Here is a 21,904-nt window from a genome sequence, read left to right as displayed (position 1 = left end):
AAATATCTGTCACATATTCAAGAAACAATTAGTTTTTCTTGCGGATGTTAAAATTGTCTAGTAGGCTAATTTAAAAGCGTCCCAGCGTAAAAACTTTTCGTTAGTTTCGAAGTCGCATATATTTTGGTGTATAGAAAGACTAACGATTAGTAAATCTAACAATTGGTTACATATGTACAATAACGATTCGTTAAATATAACAAGGCGTTATCAGTGCAAAAGTTCTCAGTAACATTGTTATATAAATAAAATACTATCACGAACTTAACCAATCTTAAGTATTATTTTTGACGCCATTTTTCTAACAAAAACTTAGCAAAACACTTCACCTGAGGCCGACATTTGAACACTTTTATATATTCCATATTCCAATTACAGAAGTTAAGATAAACAAACCTTAGATTGACATATTTCATGCGGCTAATAGCTTTGCTGTAGTAGGACTAACTGGGGGCAGATTCTACTAAATTATAACGGTGATCATACGTTCCCGATTCTATTTCGACCCAACTTCGACTATTTATCACAAAAAAAGATAAAAAATAGTAGCAAAGTCCTTTTATTAATTAAGGAATTGCTAGTATTCCTATTTACCCCTCCTTTTAAGCTTATCACTTGTGTTAGGAGCGAGGCGACAATAGCATAAGCACGGAAATATCCTGCGACTTTTTACATCCAGTCCGTAATTTTGCGCTATTGATGCTTCTCACTTCATCAGCTTAATCGTGACTGAGGATTAATTCTACTTATTTATATCGGTTACGATACGATCCCGATTATACTCCAATCCCAGTTTGATAGTGGAATTCGGGCTCAATTCTCATTTAATAAAACAATACTAATACAATTCAATACTTATATCCACTTCAATTATACTTGCAAAGTTCCAATAACAACTTAGCCGAAATTTAAAAAGCTAGTTTTTGACAAATCCATAATATAACTGACTATTTAGATCTCGACTAATGATGTCATGTCAATTCAAGGTCACCTTTGTTTTTATATCCGTTACACCTCCTGCCATTGGAATAGACAATTACTACATGAATATAGACAAATAATATTAACTCTTAACGAAATGACTAATAATTTCCGCGTGTTCATCTTTAACACCTATTGTTAAGAGTTGCCCTTTCGATACTAATAGTAACGACTCTCCATCGATTTCGTGTTCTTGCAACACTGATACTGTTTCGTTCCATCCATACTTTCTCAAATGAGTTTCTAGTTCTTCGGCCTGTAAATTAAGAATGAGATTTATAATGTATTATTGTTAATTTAAATTGATTGTAAATTGTTAAGTAGATATAAGAAACGTTACGTAAAATCTCTCTTATAATCGTCTCATTAAACGTCTCGTGTTAGGCGATTAAAGAAAGTATCGTGAGGATACCCGCATGGGTTCGATGTAAGTTTGTTATATGTGTATTTCTAAACCTTCTCTTCAAAAGGAGAGAAAGGAGAGAAGGATAGAGTTTAGCCCAAAAGCAAGACATTTACAGACATTTTTTTAAAAATGTTAGGCTAATGTTGTATTAATAATTTTGTTTACGATATGGGCAGACGATTCCGTTACCAGATTAGTAAATATCGTCACGAGTTGTAATATTACGAATTTAGAATAACATGTAACTTGGAAAGTAAATAGATAGATTTGTCTTACCGTCCATGACTTAACGACGCTTGGTTGTAGCGTATGAAATGGATTTTCTGAAATTTCAAAAAAGAAATTGATTAGTTAAAAACGTTAACGTTAAAATATTTCAAATATGTGTTTTGTTTTTTACAAATTAGAAGACAAATTGGCACTTAGGCATCTGATACCATTGGCACTGTTAAAAAATATTAACCATCCCTTAGATCATCAATACGCAAGTAATCTTGGGTACTAAGATGTTATGTCTCTTGTGCCTATAAATGCATTGGCTTTCTCGTCCTTTAACCGGAACGTAATAACACTAAGTATTGCTGTTTGATAGAGTAAGGGTAATGGTAAGCTGACGGGTTTGCACAAAGCCTCACCACCAATTAATAAAGTATTTTATCCTCTAACATCTTAAAACAGGCGATCAATACCTTTGTCCTCCGCAGTATCGTTCTGAATAGTTTCTATATCTTTTATTTGCAAGTATGATATGTTTAATATTTTGCTATTATTCTTAACCCCTCCATCTGTTTTAACCTCCTTCAAGTCTTTCGGTTCAGTCTCATCTGAATTGTTTGGTAATGGTTTCTCTTTTAATGGTTTTCTTATCTGAAATGCAAAATAAAATTGTTATTTTGTTAATTGATTAAATTCCAAATGTATAATATAATTGCCTGTTACTTGTAAATCATTTATTAGTAAATTTATAGCCTGTGACTATGACACTGCTAAGCAAAGCCTTAATTTCCTCTCCAAGAAGAAGTTTTGAAGATAATCTACCAGGATGTTCTAAAGCGCAGGTTTTCTCATGATGTTATGCTTCACTACCGAGCGTGACATTCATTAACACACAAATTTAGTTCACCAAGTATTCTAACTATTCGGTATCACCATTTGCCATAATCTCGACTAATTATTTTTATAAATAAATAAAAGCTAATTGTGTACTTACAGGAAATGCTATATTTGACTCTTGAATCACGTAACCGTCTAAAACGTGTGTCAGTATAAAATCTCTATCTTCTTTTAATTTAACATCGTCCGTTAACTTTTCATTAGAGTTCACATTTGGAACTACTCTCTCTATACTCTCTTCGGTATTTAAGGACTTCTTTTCAGCTACAATAGGACTAATAACAGCATTACTTGTGTTATTAGGTTCGTCAGATTTATGTTTTTCTTCACTAGTCTCGTTAGTATTTGTTTGTTGTTTTTGACATACTTCAGTTGATATAGTTGGAACAGGACAGTTTGAAATTATGTTGATTGGTGGTATTTCTGGTTTGCTAGTTTCAGCAACTGTTTGTTTGTCATTCAGAACTCTCCCTCGAGCTTGAGTGTAAACAGTGTTTCTTATCAATTTATCCTTTTCAGATGGTACACTATTAGGAACTGAACTCGGGACTATATTATTTCTAATGACATTCTGTGGTTCTTTTGGATAACTAATGGGTTTTTTGGCTAGTTCTTCTTTTATTTTTGCGTTTTGAGTGTTTATCGGATTTAATGGTGTTATTTGTAAATTGTTTATAGTTATTCTACCGTCTGGTTTGTGTATTGGACTCGTATTTACACCGATATCTGAACAAATTACAGGATTTGTAACATTTTCAATCTTCTTAATGATAATTGGATTCTCAGGATTATTACTAATCGATATCTTTTTATGTATTTCATCAGGTGATTCGCTTTTTCTTTTTCTGTTGAATACTATACTATTTCCTTCAATTTTTCCATTGTTTGATATAGCAATGGTATTTGTCATTTGACTAGCGCTATTGGACGTTACTTTACGAGGAACATTTTTGTTTACCATACTTGGCATAGCCGATTGAATTAAACTAGTAGTAGGTTGAGCTGAGATAAATTGTGGTCCGCTGTTTCTTATTTGATTAGTTCTTGGTTGTATTGGTCTAAATGATTGTGGTCCCTTTACGGATATATTAGGATGGACAACATTATAATTAACATTTTTATTAATTGTAGCCGGCAATTTTCTTGCTTCTTGTACATTAATCATGGCGTTTTGATAATTTTGAATGTTTGTGGCATTTTGTTGTGGTATTTGCTGCATTTGGCTAATGTTTTGCTCATACATATTCGTCGGTCTTTGTATATTATTCGGAACTATGGTAACAGTCTGTTGCATCTGATTCCTTGGGTCCTGTGGCAGAGTTTGGGAGACTTGTCTGTAAATGTTTTGTCCTAAATTTTCTTGTTTAACGTTACTGACGATTTCATTTATATTTGTCATTTGATTATGTACAATTTGTCTATTTATAAGGTTATTTTGATTCTGTGCTGTATTTACTAAATTGAGGGTATTAGACATTGCAGTTATATTTGGTACCAATCTTTGAGTTTGTACATTTTGACCAATAGCGGGCTGTGTTCCTTGGCTTACGTGTGACGGTGTCATCTGCATTGGCCGAATTTGTTCCTGAGGATTTTGAATCAACATTTGTGGCATGTTTTGGTAACTATAGTTTTGTATATATAGTTGATTTGGATCAATGTGTTGTTGTGTCGGTAGTACGTAGTTTGTTGGCATATGTTGGACGTATATTACTTGATTTTGTACTGCTCTGTTTTGTATCCATGGTGGTGGATTTTGAGGGTTGATGAATATAGTTTGATTTTGTTGCATTTGTTCTCCTGAAAATATAACATTTATTTAATTTAATATCTAATTATTAATTTAAACTACTTATTATTAATGTCACATACATAAATATATCAGAATAATTAAAACTGACTCAGATTGTTTTTAATTCTGTATTTTATGGGCAAACAAACTCTCCAGAAAAAAAAACTTTCACATTTTCTACCTTAAGATGCGTGAGATGAAGAATTTTATCATTCACTCGTTTGATTCAAAGATTGCTTATCAGAAGAAATTCATAATGAATTTATTCAAATATATTTTAACCTTACTAGTTGTCTCACCTTGTTGAACTAACATCGGAGTCTCATAAACCACCCGTACGGGGCATAGTACCATCTGATGTCCTGCTGTATCTTGTGTTCTAAACAGGAGATGAAAAACATCATCGTTAAAGACAATAAAGCAGTTTTTAAAGAAAATTGTATGAACAGTTAACGTTACTATGTTATTATCATCATTCGTACTGGGAATTCTATTATGAGGATATTAGACTAGCTTTTATCCTGTTTTATGGCCTCAATTAGCCTTTCACAGTTTGGTTCAGAATACAAGTTGTTACGTCTCGTAAGTGCTCGGCTGATGAATGGCTTAAATATCATTTACCCAGGAGTTGAGATGGTGTGTCTCAGTCCTAATTTGCTAGTATCAGACACCATTATTAATCTAAATGCATACCAAGAGTGAGGATCGAACTCACAGAACTTGACGCAGGAACGATAACTACTTTAAAAAATAACAAATGTCTCGTGTATTTGTTTCGCTTATTATTTAATTTACAAAAAGTGGAAAGTGCTTACAATTAAAAATAAACAATTAATGCGAATATTTCAAATCCATTTAGAAAAACTCTCCAGAGAACGGAAAATTGTCTTAACCAAATGACGCACGTCGATCATTTGATTATTGTTAAGTAACAATATGAAAATCTGCGTATGACGATAGAATCCATATTCATAGTTAAGATATCGAAATGGCATTATCCAGGGGTTTACTGGCTATCTATCATCTATATAATGATTTGAACTACAATTCCATGTATTGTTTATAACCTTAATGTTATAGCAATTTAAAAGGTACGTTTTTAAGAAACTATACTTTAATCACATTAAAAATTGGTTCGGTATTTTGAAGCAAATGTTGTCTCATCGAATCGAGCTTGTAAATTTACTGATTCGCTTGCAGTACCGATATAGAATAAAGATGTGTAGTTTTCAATGTTGTATGCATAAAATTATACTTACATAAAATGCAATAAACATACGTACGCAAATGCAAAACTAAATACGCAGAGCATTGTTATATTGCGGTATAGTTGACGCTTATTTACGCCAAAAGATTCGCGTGGCAAGCGAAACGCATTTTATATTTTATGAATTTCATCGTTAAGCTAAGCATTGGAAAAATGCACAATTTTTACGCTTAAAGTTTCAGCTGTATTCGCGTATTTGCTAGAAAACATTGAAGACAAACATCTGAATTCTATATTCAATTCAAAAGTATTGGACTTTCTCATTGATAGTCAAATGTTTTCGTTTCGAGAGAAATACAATGGCAATCCTGAAAAGAATATCTAGTACGCGTTTTTGGCAATGAGCCGAGCTTTTAATAGCTAAGAAGCTAATAATTGCGTTATTCTTCGTTATTTTTTCGAAGAAAAATATTTAATTACTAAGATGTGTTTTTTGGTTAAGCTAATCTTGAGAGTCCATATAAGTTACTAGACTTAAAAAATTCAGACAGACCAATCGTGTTTAAGCTTTTTTCATTAATTTTAAAATAGTTCAAACGAACATATTTATTTTTTTAAATAAAAAACAAAATCAATAGAAAAAAAAATCCAAAGACCAAAGAAAAATAAGGATTTTTATTGAAATCAGTCCGAAAAATACAAATTAAAGAAGAATGATGACAACATCTATACATACCAGAAACAAACGAAAAAAATATTTTTCTCAATTTTGATTGTAATTTAAACTTGGCCAATACCCCTTTTGAGCGCGCAAGTACATATTTAACAACTTTATGGGTTATTTTTTTATTCTAACTCTTAACCCACGCCTAGATATTGTTAGTAAATATTTGTTAATTAATACGAGCATCCATATTCTACCAGAAAATAAGCTAACGTCATTATCTTCGTCATGTCAAAACATCGTAAAGTTATCTGCATATGTCTAAAACATTCTGTCAACCGCTTATTAAAATAATTACCCCAAAATAATTGTGGTAAATATTGTCTACGGATAAATTTTGAACTAAGACTGCCGCCTTAAACGCTTCTGTCACTTGGACAGAGTTTAACGTTCCATTTTACATTTAACGATAATGTTATTTTAAATAATTCTTACCCGGGCTGTTCCTGTTGATACAATTGTTGTTGCATCTGTAACAAATTAAAAAATATATATTAAAGAGCGTCATGCCAATGAGTTTTTAAGGTTAATTATTTAAACTCTTTATTTAAAAATAAATTCGAAACTCTATAAAGATTCCTATCGTTTAAATTTAAAAAAGAAGAGGCATTTGTTATATTTTTTTTAATATTCAAAGCAGGCATTGACGGAATAAGTATCTACTATGGTCAGAAATTGCAATATCTAAAGTCGTTTTAAAAAAGAAACCAGTACAAACCTCATAATCTTAAAATCTTATCGTAATGTCCGTTTTTAAGACATTTACGATCGATTGAGTAATAAATGACTTGCATTCTTACGGTTTTGAAGTCATCAAAATGTCTTATAACAAAAAAAAATGAATTTTAATAATTGTAACGGTTGCGAAAGAAACTTGACATTTGATATTCAATTTTTGGCCGTTATATAACCCGTGCATTTATTACAGCAACATTTGTTTATCGTTATAACGTCAATATTCTAAAATTAAAATAATTAAAATTTGTTTTTTTTTTATTTATGTACATGCAAACACCAGACTCTAATCTATCCCTCCTTAAAAATTGTCATTGTAGATATAAGTTTTCTAACAACTTCTATTGGTCAACCATGCGATAGAAGATGTTAGGACACTTTTGTTTGTAATAACAATAAGGTACACTGGTACACTTATCTAAGTGAAATACAGCAAAATTAAATGGTGGACAATGTTTGACGATAGCTAATGGCGGTGTCCTGTACGCGCTTGCAGTCACACCAACGGTAGATTCATATAATAGTCCTACTAAAGTCTAACTCGAATATGTTTTCTAAAAAATAAATTTATCTTCATGTTTAAATAAGTAAGTGTCGGTCAAATATTGTAAATACATTTTCAACCAGTTAAACACAGTTAATGTTTTGCATACAATTTTTTAGTGGTCGTAAGTTGTGACGATACAATCTTGATTATTAATTTGGCGGCAATTCAAAATGGCTGCCAAATCAAAACTTGTTTTTAAATGTTTTTTTTTTTGTTTTTTAATTCAATTCTGACTGCGGAATCAAGTGGGTTTACATTAAGGATTTTTTTAAATATTTTTACTGTATTAAGAAAAATATCAGTTTTAAATATAAACTGTAGCTAAATTTATCTCCTAGTAAACTATCATAATACTCAATTTAATAAAAATACAACCATACTTCCTCGTCTTCTTTCAAGATACCATTATTAAATATATTTATTTCGAGTTTTGACTGAAACATTTAAAAAATATCGTATTTCAAATTAAGAAATGGACCTAAATATTTAATATTATAGATCAAAAAGGAACACGATCTTTTTACAGCCCTTTTTGACCTAAGTCTTGACGTGATTTTTTGTATTTTCGCGCGTAAAAGTAAAACGTCACAATCGTATAAGCGCCATCACGGCGCCAAGAATTTTAACATGGCAATACAATGTTAAGTTGATTTTTCAGATTAATATAATATGAAATATTATTGGCATTAAAATACAATATTTTGTTATCATTCTTTATATGAAAACTTTAAAAAATATTAAGCGAAGTATCAAATATGGCGATGAAATTATTGAAATGTTTGACTTGACAACTAACAATGACACGAAATGATGTTGCCTCTGTAAAAAACGTAATATTATTCAACATGGCAAATTATTCATTATATATCAGAAGGTTATAATAATAATTAAATACGATGGTCCCGCAATTTCCATGTAATTCCTATTTTTTAAATAAGTACAAAATACTATTAGTGTTTTTCAAATTATTTGTTTTAACAACAACGATTAAATATAACGTAATTTTCAATTCCCATACTATTTTTTTATAATAAGAAAAAATACTAGCAAAGTATTTTTTTGGGACTAGTACGAATCAATCGACATATGTTTGTATATAATTGCCAAGTAAAACGGTAGCCATTTTATAATTCACTAATAGGTAAGTACTTATAATAGAGAAACAAAAAACCCATAGAAAAAGGGATTATGCCACACAAACTTTTTACCTGACTAATAATAATCGTCCATCTCTCTCTAACAAATATGTCCTTTTCCCCCGCCCTATTTAAAGTATCCTTTCGTAATATTCGATAATATATTTATTCAATATTTCAATACAAATATTATGTCCCTTAGTGCTAAGTCATAAGGTTCAAATTTGCTTCAATTTTAAACCAGTTTATAGAGATTTATGAGATATTGAAAATTAAACCTTACGAAGAAGGCGATAGGGTTCATTTTAATGTTTGTTTGTTTTTAATAATGGATGGAGCGGTTCCCCATCGGTAGACGGCGGACATTTTATTTTTTGTTAGTGACGTCCTACTTTTAGGTAGGAATGCTATCGATGTTTTTATTATTATTATTATTTAACTTTTTGGTTAATAAAATTATTGCTCGTATTTATAAGATGATAAATAGCTCATTAAACCAAATAAAATTCATTTAAAGATTGAAATTAATCGTATTACATAAAAATACCAAGTGTTTTATACATTCGCAACTTTAAAGTTAGAGTAATAATATGTATCTTTTAATATCTTGTTAAAATTTTATTTTTATAATTTACTCTTTTTAATAGAATACACATTTACGAACATATTTTTACGTAGGAAAATTATTTTTATAGATTAAGATTTTAAATAGTAAATCATATATTTATAATATACGTTCATGTTATTATAAAACCTTGATTCCAGAAAAATATATCGATAAAATATTCAAAAATGTCCCAACACTAATGCCAATATAGAGCGCCCCGGGGGCGCAACAAATCCCAAGCGAACTTCATAAATAAGCTACATGAGTGACAGGAACAGACATAATGCACTTACATAGTGTTAGAAAGAGACGGGTAACAGGTCCAATTAACATGATATGCATAAAATAGTGATTTAACTGTTATAGCTTTATTACCAATCCAGCACAACCTCGTAATTATAGCATATATAAATTATAAAATATCATACAAGAGTTTTTTTTTTATTTTGAAAATAATATACAAAAAAAATGTAAACAAAAAACGTAAACACGATAAGTGTAACTCATGACAGAGGATATAATAATGTACACACAATACCACAAAACATATAAAAAAAGTATTTTTTAAGAAAATATCGATAAAAAATCTCCAAATGCAATCCCGTGACGTCACTATCCCAAGTCAAAACTAAATTTAGTGTGGCGACACGAGTCGATAGAGGATAAATCGCTACATTCGTCAGTAAACGAGTTATAAGTTATAAAGTAACGTATAGAAACACATAAAATGATATAAAAATCTTACCATTTTTGATTTCCGGCTCAGAACTTGTCGTAACACCGAAAAAACAGTCTAAATCGAATCAAAACGCCCTAAATACGCTCACTTCGGATATCTTTCCCGACGAAATGGCTGCTTCTGTAACACAAAACACCCATTCCACAATCGACCGCCCCCTTACCATGAAACCGCTAGCGATACCAAAATAACGACAGTATCGCTCCGTTCCGAACAAAACTCCAGACGAGAATATCGATTTTACAAAAACCAAGCAACGTGGTACCGTTTTCGCCTAACCAATGATAGTGTTGTGAATAGAGACGCATCGCATTGGACGGGACGTGTTTCGAAATTCAAACACGTGCCATGACCCCGTTTCACTCCAACCAACTGAAAAGTACGCGACAACATTATACCTATCTCTGTCTCGCATATAAACAATTTATATATAGAAAAACGAGAGACGTGATTAGTTTTTACCGCTTTAAATGGAATGGTTGAGTAATAAACTGGCTTTGTCATTTATAATTTATGAATAATGTATTTTATTGAATCATCATAAGGTTTATATTACATTGGACTTTATTGTTCTCAATGTTGACGTCACCCGTACAGAATGGCTGATGTTTATTTATAAAAATAATTCATCGAATTGCTTATCTGTAACGAGTTGGATGTGGAATTTTATGTCGTCGTTATTAAATATAACGGCTTCGTAACCCGTTCATTATTATATCCCTGAACGAGACGATAAATGGATAATTATTTACTAAATAAATGCAATAAATAAAAGGCTATTAAAACTTAATAGACCGGATAACCGAAGAGGTTTCATATTTCAGAGTGAATAGGTATTTTATTGACACATCATAAATTAGGTTCTTTAAGATGTGTGGTTTAAAATTTGCGTTAATAAAAGGCAAAGATTCATGTATTTAATGTTGGTAATACTTTTTCCTTTTGTATATCAAATACCTAATTTATTTAGGGAATATTGTGTAGGCCTTTGTCATAATTTTGGATTTACGTCGTTTAAATTATTATCTGTAGAAAGAGTTGACTTCTCGTATTAAACAATTTTTCGATTAGATTACAATATGTGGAATCAAATATTATCCATTTAAATCTATCTCTAAGAAATGGTTCTAACCGTCGGTAAGTTTATAATACTTAGAATTCTGTTAAAGTACGATTTAATAATGCTCGTAAGAGTTTTGAAAGCAAATTATTTTGATTTTGATTGAGAGTTTTTATTCTGTGGCTATTTGAATAATTTTATTTTTTAATTTAGAATGACTTTAATGCGTAAATGTATTATATTCAAGTAAGAAGGAAGGGATAAGTAGGTAACCTTATTAATATTCCTGTAAGCCAATTTGAGATTATTATCTTAATTTTTTTTATTTATAAATTAATTTCTTTCTCCAACGACTTTCGTTTCTGCGCCATTTTGTGTTCCAATTCGTTTCGTATACATTTACGTGTTAATCTGTTATGGCTTAATTACGTTATTCATTAAATCAAATGTAATTATATAATTATTTTATACAATTTATTGCACTAGGTAGTATTTAATAACGTTCTTAATTGCATTTTTGTAATGTATCTGTGAATATCGCTAACGATCCTCGCGTTAAGGGAATTATGACATAAGTACTTAGACTTATTTATATTAAAACTGTCTTTATTATACAAAATATAATCACTTATTCATAATTTATCTATGGCTAGAATCTCCAGGAACTTCAGTAGAGTATTTAAGTTCGGTAACGGTAGCGTTATATCTACCTGAATAAAATAATAATTTCTTGGCATATCTATAGATACTAATATTAAAGATAGGTAAAATTGTTTGTCTGTATGTACGATGTAATCTCCGATAAACCATTTTTTTTTCATTGGTAGAATGAAAGCTATAGGTAAGTATTATTCCTGAGAGCTATAAAGCAATAATTATATTATAACATTTTCTGTATTAACGAATTGCATCCGTGCATGCTGTGGTGGATATTAATTTAGGTAAGTATATTTATTAAACCCAAAAGGAACATTTCTACTTTAGTACTGTGTGGAACCAGCTACAAGTAAGGGATATAACATCTTAGATAGGTACTATGGGTGGTAGTGCCATTATTTCTGATAATGTTGTTGCTGAGAACTCTATCGTGTTTTATAAGAAAACAAATATTTGTTTTTTTTTAATGATGCGTATAGCTAAAGGCAGACGACTGGGCCACCTGTCATAGTAAGTTGTCACCTCCCATAGACATTGGCACTGAAAGAAATATAAAATTCAAGTTATGTTCACCTTAGAAACCGCAAGACAAGAATACTAAGTATTGCTATTTAGCGGTAGAATATCTGTTGAGTGGTACCTAACTACCTACGGGATTTCCATGGAGATAAGTACCAGTTCATTGTTGTATTTATTAATCTATGTAACTGGATATCTAATATCTTGGTTTCTTTTTATTTTTTAGGCGCTATGAACTTCGTCTGCAGCCATAAAGTCCGCACAATCCTGTTCCCATCGTGTATCAACAGTCCTATTTGTACTAAATCTGCCGTTAAGCTGATATACTTGTTATTAAATATTTTATCAATTAATTAAATATATCAGGTAGTTTTGTCTATGTCTAATCACATAGTCTGCGTTTATTTTTGATAGTACGCTCAAAAGTTATGTTAGAGTGTTTATACTCTAGTCTGAGCAGGTCCATGGGAGCGAGTGCCTCGTTGACACAGATCACGGGTTTCTGGTTTCACACGGGCCTATAAAAATATATTATTTTTTTCTATAGAATAAAATTCAGTAACAGGCCGGAGTTTGGAAGTTAGATGCGTGTATCCCGTGCCTCGGAAAGCACGATAAGTAGTTGGTCCTCTGCCTGAATTCCTTCCGGTCATGTCGGACTTACCATCGATTAATGTGAGTGTCGGAATAGAGAGAGTGAGATATGTTCATGGTTATTATAACCAGCATACATATAAATTACTATTTATCCTGTATACTGGTTATTATATCAGAACCCTATAGCGTGATGATGATATTGGCCACGGCGACCAATCTGGAGACCACCCAACTACGCAGGACATATCTCACTCTCTCTATTACGTTACTACTTAACAAGACAAGAATGTAACGTTAATAATACATTACTACATGTATAGCCTGTATTTTTCCCACTGCTGTGCTAAGCCCACTTCTCCCTTTGAGAAAAATATTTGGAATTATTCCCCCACGCGGCTACAATACGGATGGATTAACATGTGGCAGAATTTCGTTGAAATTAGACACATGCAGGTTTCCTCACGATGTTTTCCCTTCACCGTCAAGCACGAGATAAACAAAAATTCAGTGGTGTTTAGTCAACCATTGGGCAAACATGGACCATCTCGGCTCTTTTAAAAATCTTATGTAATTTTACAAAAAATAATTTAATGTTTTTACTTCTGCGATTTACTTTACTTAGTTACTTTATACTTTTTATCGTACATAAAGAGAAAATAAATAAACAAAACACAGATACAGCCTTAATAAAAGAGGCGTACAATTTGTACGGCCTTATCGCTACATAGCGATCTCTTCCAGGCAACGAACAAAGACTTATTAGACTATGTAAAGAGATGCCACATGGAGTATATAAAATTATAACTCAACGTAATGTATATAAGTAATGAGTATAAGTACTACCACTACTAAAGATAAGTACATGTAATTTCAGTAGTTGGGGATGGCAAAATAAAATTATGTTGTACCATGATGTTTCAATCTCTCTCTATATTTTTACAATGCCTCCAATCATCCAATTGTTTTCCTTATGACAGCTCAATCACTTTTAAAATAATAAATAGTGTTACATGCCAGTTCTAAATGTTATAAAATAATATCAACTAAAGTTGTACAAATTATTGATCAATTAATTACAATAATAATTGTAATAATATGTAATAATAATAATAATGTGACATTATTAATTATGATATCCTATGACGTATTACACCGTATTGGAGGCTAGGGCTAGTCTCGTAACATACATTATTAGTACACCACACCATTTATAGAGCATACATTTTAAATTTCAAGTAAGTATCTTAGTTCAAAAACATAGACTTTCATATAAACTTCCAATCATTTTTTTACCGGAATTTCGTAAAATATATTCTTAGCGTTTGTCTGCACCCTATAAAGAACCTACCTTCCAAATTTCAAATGTGTACGTGTTATATTTTTTGAGATATCGTGATTAATCAGTGGGTGATATTTCGCTTTTATATATAAGTATAGATTAAATCGGAAAGATAATAAAAATAAACAAAACTAAACGTAAATCTACGTATGTCACGCGATTTGCTAATACTTACTTAGCTCGGCTATATTGTGCACTAACAGTTCTTGATTCAATTTTTTTTTTCAATATTCTATTGAACGACTTACTTATAAGTAAGTATTATCATTAATTTTACTTCCAAAGTTGCGATAAATTCTTTTTAAATTCATAACGAATATTATATTGTATCACAGATTAAACAAGCTCTCGACCAATGATATCGCGTCATTTCGCTGTCAAATTTTGTTTTAAAATTTTGCATTTGTCCTATTGCGGTTGGAATACACTAGAAGTTTCCTAATTGTCAAGTTACTCGAATTCAGGTCATTGATCCCTAAATAAAATAAATGTCCTTTAAAGAGAGAACTGTGAACTGGAGCTCCAGAGGAATTGATTTAATACATTAAAGGTTTAGCAATTTAATAATAGATGGCGTTAGTTGCTTATAAAAGACGATGCCTTAATGTTTGATTATTATGTACTTACGATTTTTAAATCAATAACTAAACTTTAACCTTTCAATAACAAATAATTTATTTTAACTGATTATAACTCAAGGTTCGTTTTAACCGTGAGTGCATTGCGTGCACAATACACAGGCACCACGCTAATGGTAAGTTAGTACTCAGAGATCATTGATGACGCGTCCAGGTCTCTTAATTTTTTTTCCGGTTTGAAATATGAGTTAGCCAGTGTAGCAGGCACAAGGGACGTAACATTGTAACGCCTAAGGTTGATGGTGCATCGGCGATGTAAGGAATGGTTAATATTACTTACAGCGTTTATGTTTATGGGCGGTGATGACTACTTAACATCAGGTGGCACGTTTGACCGCCCGATTAACAAAACTATACTTTTTTTTTTTTATAAATATTTAACGATTATCATTACCAGAATGACGTATATATGCGTCAAAAGAATGATGGTGATGATGATGAATGATCATCATAATTCTACTATTCTACTATAGTTATATATTATATTAAAATAAAAAAAAAAAAGAATATTTAAAAAAGTCTTCCGAGTTTTGCTGGTGTTCCTCGCACTTTGTATCTGAATGTTGATTCTACGATATTCCGAAACCGCAGTCCGATTCTGTAATAATTCACTTATATCTCACTCGTTAAATGTTGACAACCGACTTTCGGTGATACGCCATTTTGATACGTAAGTCCTATACATTTCATAATTTTTATAGTTAATATCAAATCAAATCAATTTTATTCAAGTAAACTTCACAATGAAGCTTTTTTGATTCGTCGATATTAAAATACTACCACCGTTTCGGAAAGCAGCCTCCAACGAGAAGATACTTATTACATTTTGAAATTTCAACGCTCGTGTTCTGCTACGAGTTTCAAGCTCTTACAGAATACGCTTGACACTCAAAGATACTCGTAAGAGTAGACAGTTCTTAATTTTTTTATGTTTTTATTTGCCACTTATTAGGTAAGTCCGAAATATACAGGCTGAATGATTGCACCGATATTGTTAATCGCGAAGCCCCAATTGGCTGCTAAATTTGTTCAAATAATTTGTGATTGGCTATTAGATATAAGTATATCGGTTTATTTTATATATAGTAAAAAAAATATCTAATACTAACGAAACTAAAAAAAAAACTGTAATTTTGAATATCTAATTGAATAAGTATTTATGATTGTTTAATTTAAATAAATGACGTAATAAAATAGTTTGACAGCAGCACGTGTTGCCACAGATAAAGTAGGTAAAATGTTATTGAGTTCATCGGACGAGTAATTAAGAGTTACGTTGATTCCCTCTCCAGAATTCTCTTTTGTTGTGTCTGATAAGAGCGTTAAAGATCAATTAAATATATGCTCTATTAAAACCATAAGATGAGTAAAGCCAAATAAACAACATTTGGCAGCAAATTGACGCGATATCATTGGTCGAGAGCTGGATTAATCTATGATATTCACTATGGATTTGCGAAAAATGGCGTTTTGAACGCCGACGAAACTGTTATCGGAATTTTGGAAGTAAAAGTGGATATAAGCAGTTAAGAGTGTTGGATTATGAATTAAGATATTAATCATAAGCTCTTAGTAGTTGCACACTATAGCTGAGTTAATTAGCAAATCGCATTAAATACGTAAATATAGGGTTTGTTTATCCTTATTCCTATTTCCGTTGGAATAGAGAGTATCTTGAACAGTTTGGTTGCTTGAAATTGGTCGTTGTCTCCCACGAAAGTTTTCGTTTAGTCAAAAGATTTTCTAGTTATTTCGAAACCTATGACTGGTTTTGTTTTGATTTCATTTAATTGTAAACCTCTATTAATGTTTTTTTTAATATTAAATAGTATACATTAGTTCAGTTAGAATTTGAATATGTCGAAAAGAATTTAACGTTGTTTACATTTTTCATTTTTTTTCTTGTACAGATGTAGTTATGCTATCTAGCCGGCCAGTAAGTTTTTCGCTAAAATTAATTCTTTGTTAAATCGTAACAATTTTGTTAATTACAATCAAGAGTTCTCTTTAATTTTCTGCCCATCTACGGCTGGAGCTCTTCAAAATGAGACCATAACCACACTTTTATGTGAGACCGTAATCACTGGGACAAAAATCGGCTTACGCTTTTAATTTACAAGAAGATATGCAATTATGACGTCACTTCGTAAATTATACTTTATAGAACGCTTTGTTCTCCTTAGAGCCTGTTAGATGGCTTTGTTATGCCTAAGCCTAAAGTGATTAGAACGGGTGCGTCTTAACAGATGATTTCGGGTTCAAGCCCCGGCAAGCACCATTGAATTTTCATGTGCTTAAGTTGTGTTTATAATTCATCTCGTGCTCGTGAAGGAAAACGTCGTGAGGAAACCTGCATGTGTGTAATTTCAACGAAATTTTGCCACATGTGTATTCCGCATTGGAGCACCGTGGTGGAATATGTTCCAAACTTTCTCCTCAGAGGGAGAGGAGGCCTTAGCCCAGCAGTGGGAAATTTACAGGCTGTTAATGTATGTATTATCCTAATGGTTGAGATGGCGATATTATTTTTATGACATAATAACTATAAATGCTTTTTGACAACTTTTGGGCTTAAATTGGTATAGTACGACACAATTTAAATGTAGAATGAAAAAAAAAAACTATCAGTCGTCAACTTGGCGAAGTTGTTTGGTTATGTGACATCACACATTATTACGTACGCGTAAAGATTACTAGATTATTTACACATAAGAAATAAATAGTTTCATGGTTTTGATGCACCAAAGGAAAGGCCCAGCAGTGGGAAATTTACTAAAAAAAAGTACTTAATGTATGTATGAAGATGCACTTAATTTAGATGCTACATCTGAGTTGTATCGTACTATACAAGCTGCATAAGTACTTAGTAATACCTTTTTTATAAAATTTAAAAATAGTAGGTATGTACAAAAATCTTACATAGAATTCACGTATATTAAGTACGATTCGGTTCGATAATACGATAATCAAACGTTGAAAAATTTATTATTTTATTGGAATCTATTTAAGTATTTATATGTTGAAATGTTTGTACTTTTTAATTATGGACGTGTAGGGAATTTTTATAATTAGAAGTTTTGTAATTCGTTAATAGATGGCGTTAGTTGCTTTTAAATAATATACGATTTAAATTGAGCTATAAAAAATTATACTGATAGGAATAATTAAAGTTAAGGCCTTTGAAAATAGTAATATTCTCTAACTTTTTTTTATAATACAATAAATTCTACTATAGGTTATAAATACAATAAAATTCGTTCCATATTTTCAAACTTTTTTTAATTTTATTTTGAAATTTTAAAACAATTATATAATGATAATAGAGAAAATAAAATACCTTTATTCAAAATAATATCCATTTTAATATGTGATTAGTCACAATATAATACTTAAAAACAATATTTCACAATAAACACGCACATAGGTATTTTACGCTGCGGCCTTCGGCTTCATTTTCGGCGGTTTGATAATCGAACCAATGCTTTTTCTCTTCATCATGGCGGCCCGTTTTTTGGCGGGAGTTTGCATACCTTTCGCCATCTTGCTTGCCTTCGACTTGACAGCTTTCTCTTTTTTATTTTTAGATTTCTTCGTGACGTCTTTCTCTTTTTTATCTGTTGTTTCGTTTTTTTTTGAGATCTCAACTTTTTTCGGCATTTTCTTCGCTACTTTTTTACTTTCATCGTTCGATTCAACTTTCTTTTTAGTTTTAGTTTTCTCCGGTTTTGATTTTTCTGTCTTCTCAGATTTTTTTTCTTTCTTCTTCTTCGTTTTCTCTAATTTATCCTTGCCGGCTGCCAGTTTGAACGATCCGGTGGCTCCTACCCCTTTAGTTTGGACTATCGTTCCGATTTCAACGCTTGCTTTCAAATATTTCTTGATTAAATAATTATTTTTCTCAACATCAACGTGATATTTCTCTTCGAGATATTTCTTGATGGCGTACAGAGACGTTCCTTTGCGACTTTTCAGATCGATCAACGCTTGATTAATCATTTCTTTCGTACTTAACTTTTTCACTTCTTGCTTCTTTAAAATATCTGCTGTTGGACTTTTTGGTGCTTTCTTAAATGTTTTTTTCGGTAACGCCGATTGCATTTCGATGTCCGACCCATCTGACGACATCTTAAACGATTTATTGAATGCGACGAAACCGTTTTGTTTGTTCGTTATCGTTGAAGAAGGAACGAGCAATACCTTAACGAGATCTCCTTGCTAACAATTAAATTTAATACGAATTTGAGGGTAGGTGTATGTATTTGCTAATGTCTCTTTTACACGTAACTACTTGATATGGATTGAAGTGAGACAGATAACAGATTCGTATTTATAAAATGCAATTTACTTTTTTTATAATGATAGTTTATTAACTTCTTACGTAATGAAGTGCAGTATAGTACAAGATAGAGAAAAAAAAACTGGTGCATAGATCATTTTTAAGGTTATGTTTTTTTTTTATCGGCGTGAAGTTGGAAATGGCTCATGGTTTTTTTTTTTAAATAATTATGATTTCAATAATCAAATAAGGTATTATTTAATAGTAGGTAGGTGTCCGGCTATAATAATATTATTATATACTGCGTGCGTAATCGCGTACCATATTTTGATATAAGTCCTATATAACGAACTTTGATTAAGTAGTACCAACCTACTTATTTTAACTTAGTCTTAACGAAAAAACGTCTTCTCGTTAATAAATAAATAAATAATAAAATAAAATAATACATGTATGACTTTTTATGCAGATTTATTTATTTAGTTAAATACAAATTACAATGTTACATGTGTTTATATTTTAATAGTATTAATATTATTAATTACAAAACTTAGGTAATATCATATTGGAATATTTTTACGTATTCGAAATATTAAATTAAGAATTTATTAAAACATCAAAAGAAAAATAACGATATATATAAACTTCTTTCAACAAAAAACTCGTTGATATAAACCTGACAAAAACTTGATTAATTTTATTCATAAGTTTAATTATACGTCTTTAATATAATGTTATTTAATTATTAAAGTACTGATTTACTGTTAATTATTCTTTGAATTAATTAAAAATCGACGCTAACTTATTTAATCAATAAATATAAATATTGGACAACCTCACATACAATACTCTAATCCCAATGTAAGTAGCTAAAGCACTTGTGATATGGAAAATCAGAAGTAACGACGGTACCACAAACACCCAAGACAACATAGAAAATTAATGAACTTTTTCTGCATCGACTCGGCCGGGAATCGAACCCGGTACCTCGGAATGGTGTACCCATGAAAACCGGTGTACACACTACCACGACCACGGAGGTCGTCAAAATATACGTCGGGAAACAAAATCGCGCACTCCAAACTGGACCACGGAAAACAAATTTTTGCTGATTAACGGTTGAATAATTATTGAGTTTGATTGCTTCATTGTCCTAGTGGCTAGATCACAGATCGAGCCGATAAAACGTCATTAGGTTTTTCCGTCGAAAAATTTGTAACACTTCGGAGTTGGAAGCGTGTATACTTCTATTCTTCGGAAAGCACGTAAAGGAGGTTCTGCGCCTTGATTGTCCAGTTGGATTATGAGAGACTTGTCCACGGTAACGTGACCTGCTTGGTTGGCTGGTCTCCCATGAGATTCCATTAGATTAGAGATTACAGTGTTTTTTAAATTCTTATTATGGTATGGTCGGAAAAATTGTAAGTGGTTACCCCTACCGATAGACATCAGCGTGGTTAAAAGTATTAACCAGTAATTACATCACCACTGTGACACTAAATTTGGGATATTGTGTCCTTCCTAGCCGTAGTTAGACCTTTAAACCGGAACACAAAAATACTTATTACAGTTTTTTGGTGGAAGAGTATCTGATGAGTGTGTGGTAGCTACCCAGACGGGCACAGAGCCTACCGCCACTAATTTTTTATTAATCTAAGTCGGCAATAATATATTAAAAAACGTGAAAATTCCTTACGAACAAAACGGCCTTTGTCAGTGGAATATTGACTTTACTACTGTAGGTCCTAAAACTTTTTGAAGTGAATGATTTTTTGTATGAAGTCATGTTACATAAGGATATTGCTTTTGACTTCGAACACACAATTATCTCTTTCGTGGTTGCAGCTTAGACACCAACTTCAAAGTGTTTTAAGTAACAGTGGTACTATTGTATCCGTTAATATTAGTTGAACGGGCTAGTTAGCACACATTCACTTAATTCGTCAGATGTCAGGTAGATCGGAGAGCAATCGGGATTGTCGTCAAGCAAAGAAAACAATATGTTTGTCAAGCCAACCGATACTACGGAGCGTCTTTATTACACTGAAAGTACATATAAAAATGTAATAACATAATGATCGTAACTGGGTCATACGAATTGTGTGACGTCAAGTGTCAAAGAACTTACAGGCACGTGTACAGCGCTAGCTTGTACATATTTCCACTACAAAAAGAGAAAAAATAAGTAAACAAAAATAAGCAATTATCTAAAATTAAAGATACACGTTAGTTATTTAAGTCCCCAGTGCTCGCATTAAGATTAAAGTGGATGAATAATTTCAATAGTACGTCCTCGGACTGTTTAACTGGATTCACGGAACACAGCGCATGTGTTATCTAGAGCAAGGATTGAACCACTTAGTTATTGAATATTATTATTATTTTTTTTAGTTTTATATTACTTTAAAATTTATAAGTAGTATTTTCGATATTATCAACGTTTTTTTTTCGAGTTTGACTGTGAATTCTGAGAACGCGTCGGAACGAATAGTGGCCAATGGTTGCTACATAAACACGCACGTTATAAAAGTTTGACGTTTTGCGATTGTCTAGCGTAGTTGTCACGCACACCAAGATAATAAAGTTGGCTCGCCTCTAAAAGCCAAAACAAAAAAGAAAAAAAGTTGATTCATTTGTTTTAGTTTATTTGTAGTGCGACACTATATCTGTATATATAAATAATCTACAGGAAACAGGATTACGTACTGGTTGAATATTTAATTTTAATAATACGTTTACACTGACCCTACATGTTTTAATTTTAGACATAAGTCCTTATTATATTAGTCGTCGTCAGCGGTTTCGTTAGCATTTGTGGGGTTAGTGGTCGA

The 21,904-nt window shown here is 31.5% G+C and overlaps 2 protein-coding genes across 3 annotated transcripts; both read right to left on the bottom strand.

The window, feature by feature from the left end:
- Nucleotides 1–220: 220 nt before the first annotated feature.
- On the bottom strand, nucleotides 221–21,036 carry LOC125074340 (general transcriptional corepressor trfA-like). Of its 2 annotated transcripts, none has more exons than XM_047685640.1 (7): nucleotides 21,028–21,036; nucleotides 6,659–6,664; nucleotides 4,592–4,671; nucleotides 2,598–4,300; nucleotides 2,077–2,254; nucleotides 1,664–1,710; nucleotides 221–1,237 (listed from the first exon to the last, which is right to left on the bottom strand). In XM_047685640.1, the coding sequence occupies exons 3-7, from the start codon at nucleotides 4,644–4,646 to the stop codon at nucleotides 1,064–1,066; spliced, it is 2,157 nt and encodes a 718-aa protein (XP_047541596.1). In that variant the 5' UTR covers nucleotides 4,647–4,671; nucleotides 6,659–6,664; nucleotides 21,028–21,036; the 3' UTR covers nucleotides 221–1,063. The 2 variants fall into 2 exon arrangements, with proteins under 2 accessions (XP_047541596.1, XP_047541595.1); XM_047685639.1 differs by lacking the exon at nucleotides 21,028–21,036 and adding an exon at nucleotides 9,994–10,223 and having other exon boundaries at nucleotides 6,659–6,693.
- On the bottom strand, nucleotides 18,066–18,987 carry LOC125074341 (histone H1.1, embryonic-like). Its single transcript, XM_047685641.1, has one exon. The coding sequence runs from the start codon at nucleotides 18,920–18,922 to the stop codon at nucleotides 18,227–18,229; it is 696 nt and encodes a 231-aa protein (XP_047541597.1). The 5' UTR covers nucleotides 18,923–18,987; the 3' UTR covers nucleotides 18,066–18,226.
- Nucleotides 21,037–21,904: the final 868 nt, after the last annotated feature.

The sequence above is a fragment of the Vanessa atalanta genome, chromosome 27, assembly GCF_905147765.1.
Source record: "Vanessa atalanta chromosome 27, ilVanAtal1.2, whole genome shotgun sequence".
In the NCBI taxonomy this organism is placed as follows: Eukaryota; Metazoa; Arthropoda; class Insecta; order Lepidoptera; family Nymphalidae; genus Vanessa; species Vanessa atalanta.
This window is presented reverse-complemented; position numbering and strand designations above follow the sequence as displayed.

What these genes read in the sequence shown, in the direction of transcription:
- LOC125074340 (XM_047685639.1), bottom strand. An exon ending in TATCAACAGGAACAGCCCGG is followed by an intron (nt 4,672 to 6,658) that starts GTAAGAATTATT and finishes TCTCCTGTTTAG; the next exon opens with AACACAAGATACAGCAGGAC. An exon ending in TCCGATGTTAGTTCAACAAG is followed by an intron (nt 4,301 to 4,591) that starts GTGAGACAACTA and finishes TTATATTTTCAG; the next exon opens with GAGAACAAATGCAACAAAAT.
- LOC125074341 (XM_047685641.1), bottom strand. Translation starts at nt 18,922, where the DNA reads ATGTCGTCAGATGGGTCGGACATCGAAATGCAATCGGCGTTACCGAAA.